The 16,927-nt window shown below is 42.6% G+C and overlaps 1 protein-coding gene across 1 annotated transcript in view; it reads right to left on the reverse strand.

The window, feature by feature from the left end:
* NUB1 (negative regulator of ubiquitin like proteins 1) overlaps window positions 1-16,927 on the reverse strand; it is a 39,387-nt gene that overhangs the window by 1,109 nt on the left and 21,351 nt on the right. Inside the window, exons 7-14 of the mRNA XM_074986323.1 lie at window positions 16,455-16,543; window positions 13,458-13,564; window positions 12,252-12,438; window positions 9,637-9,744; window positions 9,295-9,447; window positions 6,445-6,591; window positions 3,403-3,507; window positions 2,650-2,842 (exon numbers count right to left, since the gene is read on the reverse strand). Coding sequence (XP_074842424.1) covers window positions 2,650-2,842; window positions 3,403-3,507; window positions 6,445-6,591; window positions 9,295-9,447; window positions 9,637-9,744; window positions 12,252-12,438; window positions 13,458-13,564; window positions 16,455-16,543 — 1,089 coding nt within the window. The remainder of the gene's footprint in view (window positions 1-2,649; window positions 2,843-3,402; window positions 3,508-6,444; window positions 6,592-9,294; window positions 9,448-9,636; window positions 9,745-12,251; window positions 12,439-13,457; window positions 13,565-16,454; window positions 16,544-16,927) is intronic.

A 16,927-nucleotide genomic window follows, 5' to 3' on the forward strand; every position in this document is an offset into this window, starting at 1 on the left:
CTCTGAGGGGTGTGGATTTTTAACCCCTACACAGCTAGCGAGGCCGACCTAACCCTCCTTGTAGGGAGTGCTTGGAAGAATTCTTTCACTAACCTAACTACTATTTTTCAGGGAGGTGGATCGCCTCTAGCAATCGAACCACCTTTCCTGTCGCTGTAGTAAGTGTCTACATTGGAGAGCTACAGCACAGTAGCTGTGCCACTGTAATGTTTCAATTACAGACATAATCTTAATTAGGATGCATCACTATCTTCACTCTTCTGACCTTAGTGCACATTAAGTACTGTGACAAAGTCAGGCTGGCCAGCTGTAGAGGGGATTCCTATGTGCCCACCCTACTAAAAGCCCCTTCCCCAGCCTTTGGGGAGGATCCCTTGAGCTCAGAAACTCAAAGAATTAGGGGGGAACAACCAAAACCAAAACAAGGGCAGATGTGAAGTCAAAGGGTTAAAAAGTGAGAACCCTGAAGGTGCCACCGAGCAAAGAGCAAGAGGGTGTTTTGTTTTGTTTTTTAAACCTAAGTACTTACGTGGGACAACAGAAAAGAAGACAGAGGCAGCAAGGAGGCAGGGGAAAGGTATCTCCATTTGTATTTGTGTCTAGCGAAACAGTTCCTTCTGTTTGCACGCCTTAGACCTACCCAGAAGATACAGCCAAAGGAACACAAAGGCCATCTACAATTCCAGAAGATCCCCCAGGGGCCGCGCTTCTACATACTGTTTTGGAGTCCAGAAGAGCTTCTTCCAGACCCCAAATCATGTGACCCTATGCTAATGAGGTGCTGGGAATTTACATCTGCGCATCATTAGCATATTGCAGGCTGTTTATTAGCATGCCACTTTTGGACAAAGTAGCAAGTGTAAAAATGGCCACCGGGGGAAGACAAAGCCTGCCCAAAATAGCGGTGTGGGGTTGGCTTACCCCAGGCTCATCTCACCAAAGGGAGAAGTGCTATGGCTGGTGAGAAACAAAGATACCTTGCCACTGTGCAGAGCATGCTACTATTTTTATGACGATAGTACCCAAAGCACTCCTCTAGTGCTAGGTGCTGTACAAACATGTAAGATGATATGGCTTCTGCCTTGAAGAACTCACCCTCTAAGTTAGGACAAGACACACCAGGTGGTGTAATAAACACTATAATGGAAGCAGGGAAAGAGGGCAGTTGTACCAGGGGTTTACAATGGCCAGCTATAGACTCAGACTGATGGCTCTGAGACTCTGTATAAAAATAAAAGCTTGGTAACTAGACATCAGCAAGTCTTATGGGCCACCCACCTAGTTACTAACAGTTGGCAGTTTCCTGTAGGCTTCACAGAAAAAAGGTCTCAAGGAAGGGTTTGGACAAAACGATATCTGGTATATGGACAGTTTGGGAAGGGTGTTCTTCCACATCTCCTCTTTGACACTGAAGGTACAAATGGATGGTGGCAGCTGGTGTTACTGGTGTAGGAGGCAGGAGATTCTTTAGCATTGGCGTTCAAACACGGAAGTGTTTCTGTGACTTGTTTTTGATGCTTTGTATATGATGTGTTAACACCGACTATAATTCTGTGCTATAGTCATGGAAGGAACAATGCTGAATAGCATCTTCCCTGTCCTTACTAACCCTGCTCTAGGATAGGATAGGTCTTCTACAGGAAAACCAACATGCCCTTCTGAAGGCTGCACTTTAAACATAGCAGAGCCAAAAAGATGAAGTCTTAAAGCAGTTGTTTCATTCCTAGAAGCTATGGACTGCACTTCTCTCTCTCTCTTTCACTCAGCTGGTAAGTGTTCTGTTTTCCTCTAACTTCCCAATAACATCTATTCAGTGGACACTCTGCTACTAAAAGCTCGAGCGATTCTTGAGCTGTTCAAGGTAATCATCCAATATATTCAATATTCAGCAATAACTTTTTCCCTCCATGGCTACGTCTACACGTGCACGCTACATTGAAATAGCTTATTTCGATGTAGCGACATAGAAATAGTCTATTTCGATGAATAATGTCTACACGTCCTCCAGGGCTGGCAACGTTGACGTTCAACTTCGACGTTGGGCAGCACACCACATCGAAATAGGCGCTGCGAGGAACGTCTACACGCCAAAGTAGCACACATCGAAATAAGGGTGCCAGGAACTGCTGCAGACAGGGTCACAGGGCGGACTCAACAGCAAGCCGCTCCCTTAAAGGGCCCCTCCCAGACACAGTTGCACTAAACAACACAAGATACACAGAGCCGACAACTGGTTGCAGACCCTGTGCATGCAGCATGGATCCCCAGCTGCCGCAGCAGCAGCCAGAAGCCCTGGGCTAAGGGCTGCTGCCCACGGTGATCATAGAGCCCCGCAGGGGCTGGAGAGAGAGCGTCTCTCAACCCCTCAGCTGATGGCCGCCATGGCGGACCCCGCTATTTCGATGTTGTGGGACGCGGATCATCTACACGTGCCCTACTTCGACGTTCAACTTCGAAGTAGGGCGCTATTCCCATCCCCTCATGGGGTTAACGACTTCGACGTCTCGCCGCCTAACGTCAATTTCAACTTCGAAATAGCGCCCAACACGTGTAGCTGTGATGGGCGCTATTTCGAAGTTGGTGCCGCTAGTTCGAAATAGCGTGCATGTGTAGACGCGGCCCATAACTGTCATTTGCAGCATGTCTTACCTGCAGACTCTGTAGGAGAATCTTTTGATGATATTGATTCTTCGGACGGAGTAGTCTGTTCTGATGACAGCTGCAGCTCACTAGGAAGAGCTCCTCCATAATGAGCAAGTATCTGCGTAGCTAACTGAACATTGCCATGAAACACTTTTAGAGCTTCCTCCACTGACTTCTGAGGAAAACCCAGGTACACCATCTAGACAAAAAACAAAACAGAACCAAATAAACCATAAGCGTAAGAAGGGTACTTTCAAAATCGGGACACCCTTTTGAAGGAACCCTGTCTACACAGCTATTTTTGTTTTGAAATGAGCACTTTCGATAAGCTGGGTGGCTGTCCTTATGCAAATGAGGCACCGAATATTCATATCATTGCCTCATCTGCATTTTGAATGGCCATAATTTACATGCCCCTTCTGAAAGGGAGGCGTAGTGTAGCCACAGCCTAAAAGAATTTTACCTCCATCTCAAAACATGCCATATCAGAGGAGGACTCAAGACCTCTATAATCTGCGTTCGCATCCCAGGACTACTCAATAACATGTATGACTTTGCACTGATACATGAAGATCAGTGGGGATTTGATGAGTGCTAGGGTGACGAGGAAGAACATGTCTGTGGCTTTGCAAAGGAGGATCTAACATGGTATGTTTAAACAGCTAAGGGAGAAAATGGAGGCTTCAAAATTAAACTGGTCTCATTTTTCAAAAAACAAACAAACCTACACTACTTTAAGAAATGAACACGTTAACTTACTTGGTCAACACTTTCCTTAGGAACTTGAAACTGGTGCATGGTCATAGGATCAGCATTTGTGTCATCATCCTTTAGAAAGAGTAACTGAGGTTGATCAAGAAGAACCTAAAGCAGAAAGAGACAGTGAACAGTGTAAGTTAGAAGGTTGTATTCCTTAAAAGAGATGTACACAGAATTACAGAAGCTGGAAAAACAATTATCTGACACAGTTAATACCTTGGCATACTGTCCCCTAGAGTAAATTTATCTTATTTATCTTGAGATACCTCATGTTGGCTACGTCTACACTAGCCAAAAACTTTGAAATGGCCATGCAAATGGCCATTTTGAAGTTTATTAATGAAGCGCTGAAATACATATTCAGCGCCTCATTAACATGTGGGCGGCCGCGGCAGTTTGAAATTGGCGCGGCTCGTCCAGACGGGGCTCCTTTTCGAAAGGACCCCATCTACTTCGAAGTAGCTGGGGTCCTTTCGAAAAGGAGCCCCGTCTGGATGAGGCGTGCAGCGGCGAGCCGCGTCAAGTTCGAAGTGCCGCGGCGTCCCGCATGCTAATGAGGCGCTGAATATGTATTTCAGCTTGTCATCAGTAAACTTCGAAATGGCCATTTGCATAGCCATTTCGAAGTTTTTGGCTAGGGTAGACACGGCCATTGTGTCTTGGATCTTTCATCACTTGCCTTCTAAGACTGTTTCAGTGTTTAACAGATTTCATTGGAAATTTAGGCCTGAACTCCTAATACCCAGACCACTGGTACTACTCTCAAATGAGACAGGAATCTAGTTTATAATCTTATATACTAAAAGACAATTGAATAAACAAATTAAGAGCTGTATATGCTATGTTTCAGTATCTTACTGTGTTCTTTTAGTTTTTCCACATAAATCAATCTGGCCTACCCCAAAATCTTTTTTGTTAATTTTGTCTAGACTCTATCCAAGTCTGTCTATGCTTTGATGTGTAAATGTCCATAAATTGAAAGCTGGTGTCCTACAGTAACTTATATGCAGAGAATAGCATACTCGTCTGTATTAGTTTCTGTCAAAGGGTATGTCTATAATTTCTGGAGGGTTGGTGTGCCGTGATCCATCTTTTGGGGATCTGTTTTGCCATGTGTGTGAAGATGCGGCAATATCAATCTCTCAGTACTCAGCCAATCGACCCTGGTACTCCACGCTGGTGCGCAGAGTAAGGGCCATCGATGTGAGCCCGAAGAGGCCCAATCTACACTAGGGAAAAAAGATGATCCTGATAACATCGATTCTAGCTATGCAAATGGCATGGCTAGAACTGCGTATCTGGAATCGACTTTGATCTCTAGTGTAGACTAGGCCTAAATAAAAATGCTACTATTCATCCTTTCTTTAAGGGAGAACATGACATTACTATGATCAGATCAGATGATCAAACTGACCATTTCTGGTTTTAAACTCTAAGAATCTGCACTGACTGCCTGTTAGTTCTTAGGTTGTTTAAGATGTTGGTTGTGACTTACATTAAACAGCTTAGGACGACTTACCTAGCTGGGACTACCACAGTAATACTCAAACTGGAACCTCACCTAAAGGGGCTTTGCCTTTGTTTCTCATTTTCCCCTTGGTCTAGAATAGTCATAATTTGTTAGCTTTCAGGGCTTTCTTGAAAGGGAAAATGGATAAGGACTGGTATGTTGTATTTGAAAGCTTGTTAATCTTTGACGTGAAACTGAGACTAGCATGATGAATTTATTTTTGTATCTCTTATATTCCATAAGTTTGTCAAAGAGAGTGTGTGTGTGTGTGTGTACACATATATACACACAATAGTTGTGTTTAAAAAAAGACCAAGTGCCAGCTAATGCCAGGACCCCTGAACATGGACCAATGCATAGCAGGAAATCATTCTGGCTTATCTGTGGCTTACTATAGATAAAATAGACACAATTGTTATAAGAATTTGTTTAGTGTATTGACTTTATGGAATGCACACAGTGTAACTAACATTCTACAGGCAGCCTCCTATCTGTATTCCATGCTATTAGATAGTACTGACATGTTTGCTATGTAACTGTAAAATATCTGCTCTGAAACAATGTAATTCACAGAACAGGAAAAAAATTTCACCTAATGCAAAATGTTGGATTCCTACACAAGGTATTCTCCTAGTACTACCCAACAGAAAGGGCTACTGAATCCAAACTGGCCCCTGTGGAACGAAGATTTTCTTGCTTGTTCCTCCCACTCACTCATTAAGTGTTTTCCCCATTGGCTTGGACTCTAGGGAAGAGGGGGGATTAAAAAAATGCAAGCAGAAGGAAATAGGATCCCTTGATGGATTCTGAGGGAGCAAAGAATCCTGAACATAAACAAGAGATCCCCAAACTGCATGGCTTGGGTTAGCCTCAAAGGACATAAAAGCCTGTTTATTAAATAAGTTTCCATTACCTTTTGAACTTAAGATTGCTTCTTGTATGTGTATGCTTACCTGCTTTAACTTTGTAAGTAACTTATGTATTGTCCTGTCCCCCCGTTGTTAAACCTTTATTTGGTTTGTTTCAGGGCTGGCTACCAGAGTTGTCTCTGGTGTGAGATCTAAGGTGCAAATTGACTTAGAGTAAGTGACTGGTCCTTTGGGACTAGGAGTAACCCAAACATTTTCTGAACTTTTGTGTCAAGTGTCCATATGTCACAAACTCAAGCTTGCCTGGGCAAGACAGATCAGCATGCCCAAGGGAACCATCTGTGACTCAATGTTAAGGCTATACAGTGCCTGAGGAGTTTATACTTGTCACTTGTTGGTGAAATCTAAGCACAGAACTCAATAAAAGTTTAGGGCTTGTGCCTTACTTAACAAGCTGCTCAAAAAGTGGCACTGTATTTTTGCTCCTGGGCCACTCCAGACAGTGTGACAGTCAGATTTGCGAGTTTAAGGAATTAAGAGTAATCACTTAAGTAAATAATAGAAAAATAAGTCTAGAAAACCTGCATTTTTGGCAGCAAATATCTAAGGATTCCAGTGGAAAAGGTCTATGGTATGAGACTGCCATTTTTGAAAGTGATTTACCTTAAAGGCTTGGTCCAAGTTTCCTTGTGCCAGGTGAAGTGCTTTTTTAGCAGCTGGTTCTGAATAGCCCATACTTTTCAAGGTATTGAGGTCATCCAATCTCCTCCTCCTCTTGGCTCTTTCCTCTCTCCTTATTTGTGCCTTTTCCTGCAAAATCAGAATAATTAAAAGGTAAGGATTCTATAAGAATATTGGTACCTTCCTACTAGAAAATTGGTCTATTGTTTTGGTAGATGGATTCTTCTGTACGCTTTTTTAATCTTCACTAATCTTCCAGGGAGAATGAACATGTTTTAAAATCAAATTTATACAGCTCAATGATCTTTAAAAGTCACTAGCAAGGCCCAAACCCTTGTGGTGGTTGGGGGCGGGGGGGAGCAGTCTGGTGCCTGTGGGAGGGTGGAGGGACTCTTTCAGAACATGTTCATAACTACAGTGGGATGGACAGATGGACGGATGGCTCTCCTTTTGTAACAGTATGGACTTCTCCCTCCAATATAAGGTTGTATGCACACTAGAAAACTTTGTGATCCCAATAGACCATTTTGTAGCCATACTGTGCCCATAGAATCATAAAATTATAGAACTGGTAGGGACCTTGAGATGTCCTCTATTCCAATCTCTTGGCAGGACTACTAGTTAGACCAGTGGTCAAGAAGCTTTCCAAAGCAGAGTGCAGAAATTTGGCCTTTTCACCTGCACGTACGGTCCGAATGCTGGTGATACTTTTTAAAATAACTAAGAGTCCTACATATAACAGCTTCATCATAAATAAATGAAGATGCAGAGCTTTACCATTTAGGTGGCAGTTAGTAGCATTAGCTGGTCTTTTGTTAATCCACAGGCAGCATGGCTTTGAGCAAGCATGGGGGAAGACAGGCGGGACTGAACTCCCAACCCGCATGCTAATGAAAACTGGCTTGTGCCACTCTTTGCACCCATGCTGGGGGTTGCTGACCACTGAGCTAGACCATTCCTGACTGGCACTTGTCTCACCTGCTGCAATTTAAACCCATTGCTTCTTGTCCTATCATCATAGGTTACCAAGGACAATTTACCTTCCTCCTCCTTTTATTATTTGAAAGCTCTCATGTCCCCCCACAGTCTTCTCCACACTGAACAAACCTTTATTTCCCATCTTCCCTCATAGGGGGTCATGTTTTCTTGACCTTTGCTCATTTTTGTTCTTCTCCAGACTTTCTCCAATTTGTCTACATTGTTCCTGAAATATGATGCCCAGAATTGGACATGATACTCCAGTTGGGCTCTAATTAGCATGGAGTAGCGTGTAAGAATTACTTTTTGTGTCTTGCTAACAAAACTACTGCTAATACATGCCAGAATGAAGTTCGCTTTTTTATGTTCCGATTCACTCAGGGATCAGGCCTGTGTTTATTAACTCTACTAATATCCCTTTGAGGTAGGTATTTTTATTAGTTTTACACAATGCTTTTTTCTAGAACAAAAGGTGGCAGAACTCTGCCCGCCCCCCAGCACAGAAGAGGAAACACACTGCTCGTATAGTGCATGACAGTGCAGAAATTCTAAAATGAATATCAAGAGTCACAAGAATGAGGCAAGCTAATTTCCACAATTCTGCTCCTAGAATGGAGACTGAGGAGACCATTCATGTCAAACACCTGCTTTCTGTAACAAATGATATAGGCTGTAAAACCACAATGTTCCCTTGTATTAGAAATCTCCTCCAGTGATAGAGAGGCATGAAACAATGGAAAGCTACTATATTAGATAATTGGAAAGCATGCGTGGAGCCGGGGGAGGAGTGCTCCACATGTGCAACTCTGCTGAGCTGCATTTCGCCACCCCCCCCCCCCCCCCCCACTGCTCCAAATAGGGAGCATAGTCCAGCTGCCTGCCAAAAGGGTGGTGCTAGGAAAACAGGTGCCGGAACACTGTTCTGCGGCGTTCCAGCAGAAAAAAGCCCTGGTTTTACAGATGGATACACAGCTAAGACAGGCATCAGAGGGGTAGCCAAGTTACTCTTATCTTCAAACACAAGAGGTCCTGTGCCACCTTATAGACTAACAGATATTTTGGAGCATAAGCTTTTGTGGGCAAAGACCTGCTTAGTCAGATGCATGAGTGAATGGATCTGATGAAGTGGGTCTTTACCCACAAAAGCTTATGTTTCAAAATATCTGTTAGTCTATAAGGTGCCACACGTAAGACAAGTCACTTGTCCAAGGTTGGACAATCAGTATCACAGTCAGCAAACTAGCCAAGAAGCTCTACTCAGTCCCTGACCAGTTTACTACTCATGTATCAATGTTTCAATAATTGCTTAAAATTTGAGACATACTGTACCAAATTGCCCTTCTCCCTTACAAATAAAGTATTCCTCTCTCCCACATTCCCAGTCCAAAGCCAAAATATGCAGCAGTATGAGCAGCTACTCTATGGCAACAATTGCAGGCTTTGAGTGAGGTGCCACACCAGCCAACCCTGTAATGGGAGCTTTGGCTGGTAAATCTGTGTAGTTTGGATCCCCCATTTGTCCTCCCAAAGAGCACAGTTAAGTGGTAAAACCCTGATGCAAGGTCTCCTCGTGTGCCTCTTCAATGTCACAGGAATTCTACTTCTTCAGGCCTTTCACATTTGTGGCAGATGGGACAGAAATCACCCCTTATGATTTTAAACTTCCATTTCCTACTTGCAACAACGTACAGCAAACTATTCAGACCCACCATGAATACCAATGCGGAGTTGATGAAAGCCCTTGGCTTGACATTATTTCTCAATACATACATAAGATGTACATTCTGGAACATAACCACTCAGACCTGTTTATTACTATTCAAAGGCCTGTTCAATACTTTCCCAGCACTGTACCTCTCTTTTTTTGGTAATAACACTGGCAGCATTATCCAGGTTCCCATTACAAGCTCGTAGACCAAGACGAGCTTCCTGAGCAGAGAATCCCAGGATTAACAAACTATTGATTTTTTCCGGATCTATGGAGAGGTCTTCATACAAACTCTTTGCCTGTAGGTAGAGAGAACAGAACAACCAAATAAACACTACCACTGGCCATAAAATTCCCTGTGCATGAGAGGGATGGAAGCAGCAAGGGAAGAGGGTGGAGAACAGGAGGATGCAAGAGCAGGCAAAACATATAAGCTCTTTTTCCAGCTGGGTTCCTGTATGTGTATGCTGCTCAGTGCAATGCCTTACCTTTTGAATATGTTCAATGGCCTCCTTTTTGTTGCCATTATGAAAGTTTATTATTCCCTGAAGGAGGTAAAGCCTTAGAAATAAAACCTTCTCGCTCCCAGAGCTTCCCTGAAGAAATTTTCAATAAAGAAAAAAAGTTAGTGGGTAAGGCAGTCTCTTAGATGCACTGTCATGGCACTCAACAAGCAGGTGAAAACCTTATATTCTAAAAGGATTACAGACTTGAGCATGTGAAATTTACAGTGGGACTTCACACAGATGCAGGGATCCAACAATGGGATTGAGATCTGAAAAGCTATTTAAATCCTATTATATATTGTACTATGCTAAACAAGACTGAACAACAATCAACCAACCCTACAAAAACCTCTTAATCACACATTTAGATAACATTTTGAATAAAATTAAATCTGAATAATTGTTTTTATAATGTTTCAAATTTGATTTTCTTTTGGATCCATTATATACATGTAGGCTATGTCTACACAGCAGCATTATTCCCAAATAAACTACTCCGGAAGAGGTATTCTAGAATATCTTATTCTGAAATAACACAGTGACACGTAAAATGCATTTCAAAATAGCGCTCAGCTATTCTGAAACACAGCCCTTGGATGCACTATGGCTTATTTCAAAATAGGATATATTCCCTGTCTACACAGCCCCTATTTTAAACATCTACTTCGCAACAGGGACTATTCCTTGTACAAAGAGCTTCAACAATTTTGAAATAGCCCACCTAGGCTACGTCTACACGTGCCCCAAACTTCGAAATGGCCATGCAAATAGCCATTTCGAAGTTTACTAATGAAGCGCTGACATGCATATTCAGCGCTTCATTAGCATGCGGGCAGCAGCGGCGCTTCGAAATTGACGAGCCTTGCCGCCGCGCGGCGCGTCCAGATGGGGCTCCTTTTCGAAAGCACGCCACCTACTTCGAAGTCCCCTTATTCCCGTGAGCTCATGGGAATAAGGGGACTTCGAAGAAGGTGGCGTCCTTTCGAAAAGGAGCCCCGTCTGGACGCGCCGCGCGGCGGCAAGGCTCGTCAATTTCGAAGCGCCGCTGCCGCCCGCATGCTAATGAAGCGCTGAATATGCATGTCAGCGCTTCATTAGTAAACTTCGAAATGGCCATTTGCATGGCCATTTCGAAGTTTGGGGCACGTGTAGACACAGCCCTACTGTTTTGAAATAGCCGTTGCATTGTGTAGACGCTCACATGGTTATTTTGAAATACTGGCTGCTATTCTGAAATAACTATGCTGTGTGGACATACCCATACACTATATATCTACACACACGATATCCTTTGTTTTTTAATATATTTATTTATAATATGAGTATCTTCCCCCACTGCAGTATTAAGTGAAAGATGCTCCTGGCCTATCCTCCGGCTGGAAGAGTTCACGTTAAATGGATCTTTAATGCCTTCTGGTTCATCTGTTCATCACTGCCTCATGCCTAAATGAACTCTCTTGATTCTTGAAAAATCATTCTACTGTTGCTCAATGTTTGTGGTTTTGAGAAGAAGATTAAGCCTCATTTCTTTTGTTAATGAGAACTGTGGAGCTAACTGTAGTGCTACAGTGAAGTACCACTCATGATGCCAGGTCTCAAATAATTCAAAACTGGAGTATACAAAGAAAGCTACAAAATGCTAGACCAATCTTAGCGTAACAATTGCATTTTAAAATACTTTCCTTTGTCTAATATGACTTCAAGAAATATTTTCAGAAGCCTCTAACCAATTTACTTGAAAACTGACTTCAAGTTCTGATCACAAACTAGAACCACCTTTCTTTTTAATCATTAGAGCACAATGCCCATTAAACACGAGTGAAGTATAATTTCCCCCATTTTCCAGACATGGAAACTGGTACAAGAAGATGAAATGATGGGTTCACAGTCACCCAGAAAGCTGGGGGCAGAACCAGGAACAGAGCTCAGGTCTCCTGAGTCTTAGTCCATGTCCTATCCACTAGACAGCTATCAGTATGTATGTTCAGAATGTACTCAGTGACAAATACAGTGACTGCAAAATCAGGGTTTGGAGGGAGGGGTAATAGTTGCCTATATAAGAAAAGCCCCTAATAGCGGGACAGTCTAGATACTATCAGAACGCCTGGTCATTCTAAATATGTAATAGTTACAAAGGAATTTCAACATAGGTCTCTCTCTCTCTCTCTCTCTCTCTCTCTCTCTCTCTCTCTCTCTCTCACACACACACACACACACACACACACACACACACACACACACACACACACACACACACACACACACACACACACACACACACACACACACACACAGAGAGAGTGTGAGTGAGTGTTAACTGGGTAACATTATTTCCCCATCAGACAGAAATGTGATGCAGTCTGAAGAAAATGTCATTAACAACACAGTGAAGTAGGAAAAGCAGTTATGCTGAGTTCTCACAATGTGCGTCCAAGACTTTTAAAATATTGATAATTACACATCTGGAAAGAGTGAAAATTAAAGTTTAAAGAGGATATGTGAGAACTTTACATTCCTAAAAATGTTTTGTAATACTAGAACCAAGAATGAATATTTGCTAGAATGAAACCATCTTTAGTAAAATCATGTCAGCATACTTTTATTGTGAGGAGTCTTTCGTGGTTTTCTCCATAACACCTCTCAAAGCATTTGTGGGCAGTGGCAAGCTTTTTCTCTGCATCATCAAGACATTCCAGCTGTCCTAGTTGGAAGTAGCACCACACTATATCCAACTGCAACACTGCATAATTATCAACTGTATTCAGAAGCTCTCTGCCACAATCACTGCAAAACAGCAATAAAATATTAACTAATTTGCTTCTTCATTCCCTCCTGTGTTGAATATTTGGGACAGGAAAACATGATGAAGAAAATGTGCGTGTGTGTACTCCCTATATTCTTACAGTTTCACCATAAATGTAACATACAAAACTACTTTTTAATTTATGAAAATAATATGCTGTGCTTGGATGTCACGAGAATCCCTGGTACAATCATATTATGGTATCTCACTTTTGACTTATATCTACCCCATCTTTACTTTATCTTGTTCCTACATAAGGTACAGAATTTTAAAAAGTATAGTGGAGTTTCAACACCCCACATAACCTTTGGTGAAGGTATAGAAATCAGTCATCCTCACTGAGGAATGTAAAGATCCAAGTTGTGCTCCTTGGAAAAATCTTTCAGAATCTGCTGGCATATCAGAAGCATATGGGGAGATGATCACGTTCTTGGACACCAAAGAGGGCTGCATTAGACTAGACTAAAACAACACTGACAAATATTAGAGGGATAGCCATGATACTCTGTATCTGCAAAAACAACAAGAAGTACCATGGCACCTTACAGACTAACAGATTTACTGGAACATAAACTTTTGTGGGCAAAGACCCATCTGACAAAGTGGGTCTTTGCCCACAAAAGCTTATGCTCCAATAAATCTGTATAAGGTGCCACAGGACTTCTCATTGTTAGAACAATGTTATTCACCTTCACTCACTAATGACATGCTTGTGGAAAAATACCATTTAAAACTGGTTTATAATCTGGGTCTTTGGACCCTCATGGATTTGCAGTCTATGACTGTCATTACTATAGAAGAGAGGTTTTCAGCCTGGGCTGTACAAACTAAGATTTCCAAAGGGGTCTGGGCACCTCCATCTGATTTTTGGAGGGATTCAGAAATGAAAAAAGGTTGAAAACCACTGATGTAAAAGATACACTGCGTAATATAATTTATGCTGTTCTCATAACTGGTTGGTACTGTAAAAGGCCACAAGACAATTAAAAATAGTTCTTACCGAAACTGTGTATCAGCATCCAGCAAAAATAGCAGTGCTACAGCATATTCTTTTTTCTTCATGCATGCTCTGCCCTTTTCATGATAACCCATAGCTAATACAAGGAACTATGAAAATGGATTAAGAACATATTAGGCCCTTATTATTTTCACAATCAAAAAGAAATGTCATGCGTGAAAAACATTACTTGCTGTCTGTGGAGAAACACTCCATCAAGCTATATTATTTCCCATCACTTAATGCTTCTTCCCACTCATCTACCCACCCATGTGTTGTCATTTGTGTTATCCAATTTATTGAAAACAATAATTGCTCCTGATACATGACATATTTTAACTGACTTACTCTGAGTTTACTTTGAAAGTGCAACCCTAAATACATTCTCAAGAATTTACTGATAAACAGGGACGAATATCTTATTTAACGTAACAGTACAGAACAGCAATCAGCCAGTGTTCACAGATAACCAGCTAACCCTATTTCCAAGTGGGCAGTAAGATCTCATGAACCACTTGTCAAAAATCTAATCTACAATTTTCAATTTTACTAAATTAAATGACATAAGTAGTGAATATTATTAAAACTTGATGGTTCTTGCACTATGACAATGAATTACATCATAAACAACATTATTTTATCTAAGTCTTCTACAAGATTTGTCCCTGTACCTTTAACGCCCTGTGCTGAGCACTAAATAAAATCCTTAAGGTGGATTTCCATTTCCTGCATCAGAACATGCAGTACGTATGCCAGGTTACCTTTGTATAAGTATACAGGAATATCATCTGGGATAGAACAACATTATGCATCATGTGAAGAAATCAGGTTGCACTTAACACACTACATTGGTGTTCATTGCTAGTTATGTCTTTGCTTCTTGGTGCAATTCTAGGTGTTATGATTCTTAAATCTCTGAATGATACAGTCATCCAAATGACTGTCTCTTCCTCTCTTGTTCCACCATAACAAATATCTAGTGAGTTGCTCTTGCTGTTGGTTCCTAGTGTTTCGCTGTCCAGAGCCAGTAGCAATGCATTCTCAGCTGAAGGCTCCAAAATGTGGAATTCTCTCATTTTAATCTAGTCTAACACAGTGGTTCCCAAACTTTTTGGCACCATACCCTCCCTTTTGATTTTGAGAAACCCCCACACCCCAGCACCTCTTCTTTACCATCATCCAACGCCTCTTTAGCAAAAAATTCAATTCGTAATTTGAAATAAAGACAAAAACTTGATATAAAAATGTTATTTAAAATTAAAAATAAGCACAAATAATTCTTCTTGGCCCCTTGTAGTTGCCTGATGCAGCCCTAGCTGGCCAGCTGCCTGACCCCCATGCTAGCCTCCAGAGCTGCCTACACCAGGTACCTGCCCTCCTGAGACCTGCGCTGCCAGAGCTGCCCACTGAGCCCCACACTGTCAGGGCCAGCCACCCACCTGCCCTCTGGCTGTCCAAGCCCCACGCAGCCAGGACCAGCCACCCACCTGCCCACCAGACACCCACCTTAGCTCTGGGGCAGCTGCCCGAGCTACCTGCCCAAGCTCCATGCTGCCAGGGCCAGCCACCCACCCACCAGCCTGAGCCACCTGACCCCATGCTGCCTGGGCCAGCCACCCGAGCTCTGTGCAGCCGGGGCCAGCCACCTTCCCACCAGCCCAAGCCACCTGAGCCCCATGCTGCCAAGGCCAGCCACTCGAGCTCTGTGTTGCCGGCACCAGCCAGCCACCCACCAGCCCGAGCCACCCAAGCCCCACGCTGCTGGGGCCAGCCGCCCAAGCCCTGCTCTGCTGGGTCATCTGCCTGAGCCCTACGCATCCCGCAAGCTGGCTGGCTGCCCAAGCCCCACAAGCCCTGCAAGCTGTCCACCCAGGACCCTTTCCTGCCCTCCCACAAAGCAAGTACCCCCAGCCCCACATCTAACCCCATCCTCCGCCTCCTCTTCCCCAACCCACACTCACTCTCATTTGCAGAAGGCAGCCAGCTCCATGTGGGTCTTTGATGGCTGCCTACTTTTTAAAGTGGCTGCACTGGGTCACCCAGTATAATGGCAGGGGCTGAGAGCCAGAAGCAAAGGCTGGATCTCTCTTCAGGTGGGGGGGATGATGGTGGGGCTGGGTCTCCTTGTGCCACCCCTTCCCCAAATTTCTTCATGCCCCCACAGTTTGGGAAAACATGGTCTTACAGAAGCTAGGCTTGATGTCTTTCCAGGCACAAAACAAAATGACACACCTGTTTAATCAGACTTTGCATTAACGATTAGCACATCCCCTGTAGCTTATGATTTAAGCTGACTGAGATCCAATGAAGAAATTACTTTATATTGTTAAAGGCACCCCAAAAGGTGGTGTGTAAAACACATAACTTAATATATAGCTCCAGGCATGAAGACAAAAATCAGAGTACAATTTTACAAGAAATCAAAGTAGTTAGACAGCTGCCTGACCTGTTACCATTAAAGTACAGGCCGAACCTCTCTAGTCCAGTACCTTGACATCTGACTGGGTCAGAATGAGACAATTTACTAAACACAGGAGTGTGAATATTGTCTAGTAGCATTACCAATATTTCCACTCTTTACTGGGCTCTTAGAAGACATTTGAGGTAAATTAGAGCTAAATAACAACATAGACCACTGAAAGCCAGGACAGGTGGCTGTAAGCAAACTTAATGGGACCACACGAACATTGGCCACACCCAAACTGGACACCTGGCTAACAAAAATCAAGCTGGACCATCAATATTGCTGGAATAGAGAGGTAAAACCTATACTGTATTCTGTACTGCAGCACAGTTCTATATTATATGTGTATGTGTACTGAAGCACAGATCTGCCTCATCTGTGTCAGAAGACCACTTCTATTAAACAATAATTTTTTTCTGGCCCCTGCAGACATTGTTTAAGAAACAGTTTTTGACCATTTGAATACAATACTTAAAGTATCACATGTGAAGAAGAAAAGGTCACTAAATAATAACTTCCTTATATGTTACACTTACTTTTTTGACTTCCTGAGGAATCTTGATGGATCGTCCAGTTTGATTAGCTATATCTAGATATGGAGTGGTATCTGGGTCTAAATAATCATCTGTGACATAAACAAAGAACGGCCATTGACTTGTTACTAATCCCTTCAACAATAAGAACAAAGTAAGATAATGGTCTTAAAACTCATTATGCATTTTGTTAAGAAAAACTGTAAAATGAAGTAAAAGAATAGCGTATGTGGTTCCAGAGAATTATGGCTTCTAGGGAGTTATCTATTATGGCACCAATTGTGCAATGAGAACATCTGATCCACAGAGCACTTTGCAGAATGTGAGGCACTCCGTAGATCTCCATGGAAGGAGCTTACTGAAGAACTGAAATATACGCTGCTTAACAGGCCCAACACAAAGGGGCATTTCCAACTACTTATTTTTATTTACAACTTAATACTGCTGTTAAAAACCCACTGTAAGAGAAGATTAGC

Source organism: Carettochelys insculpta, chromosome 2 (genome assembly GCF_033958435.1).
Source record: "Carettochelys insculpta isolate YL-2023 chromosome 2, ASM3395843v1, whole genome shotgun sequence".
Lineage (NCBI taxonomy): Eukaryota > Metazoa > Chordata > Testudines > Carettochelyidae > Carettochelys > Carettochelys insculpta.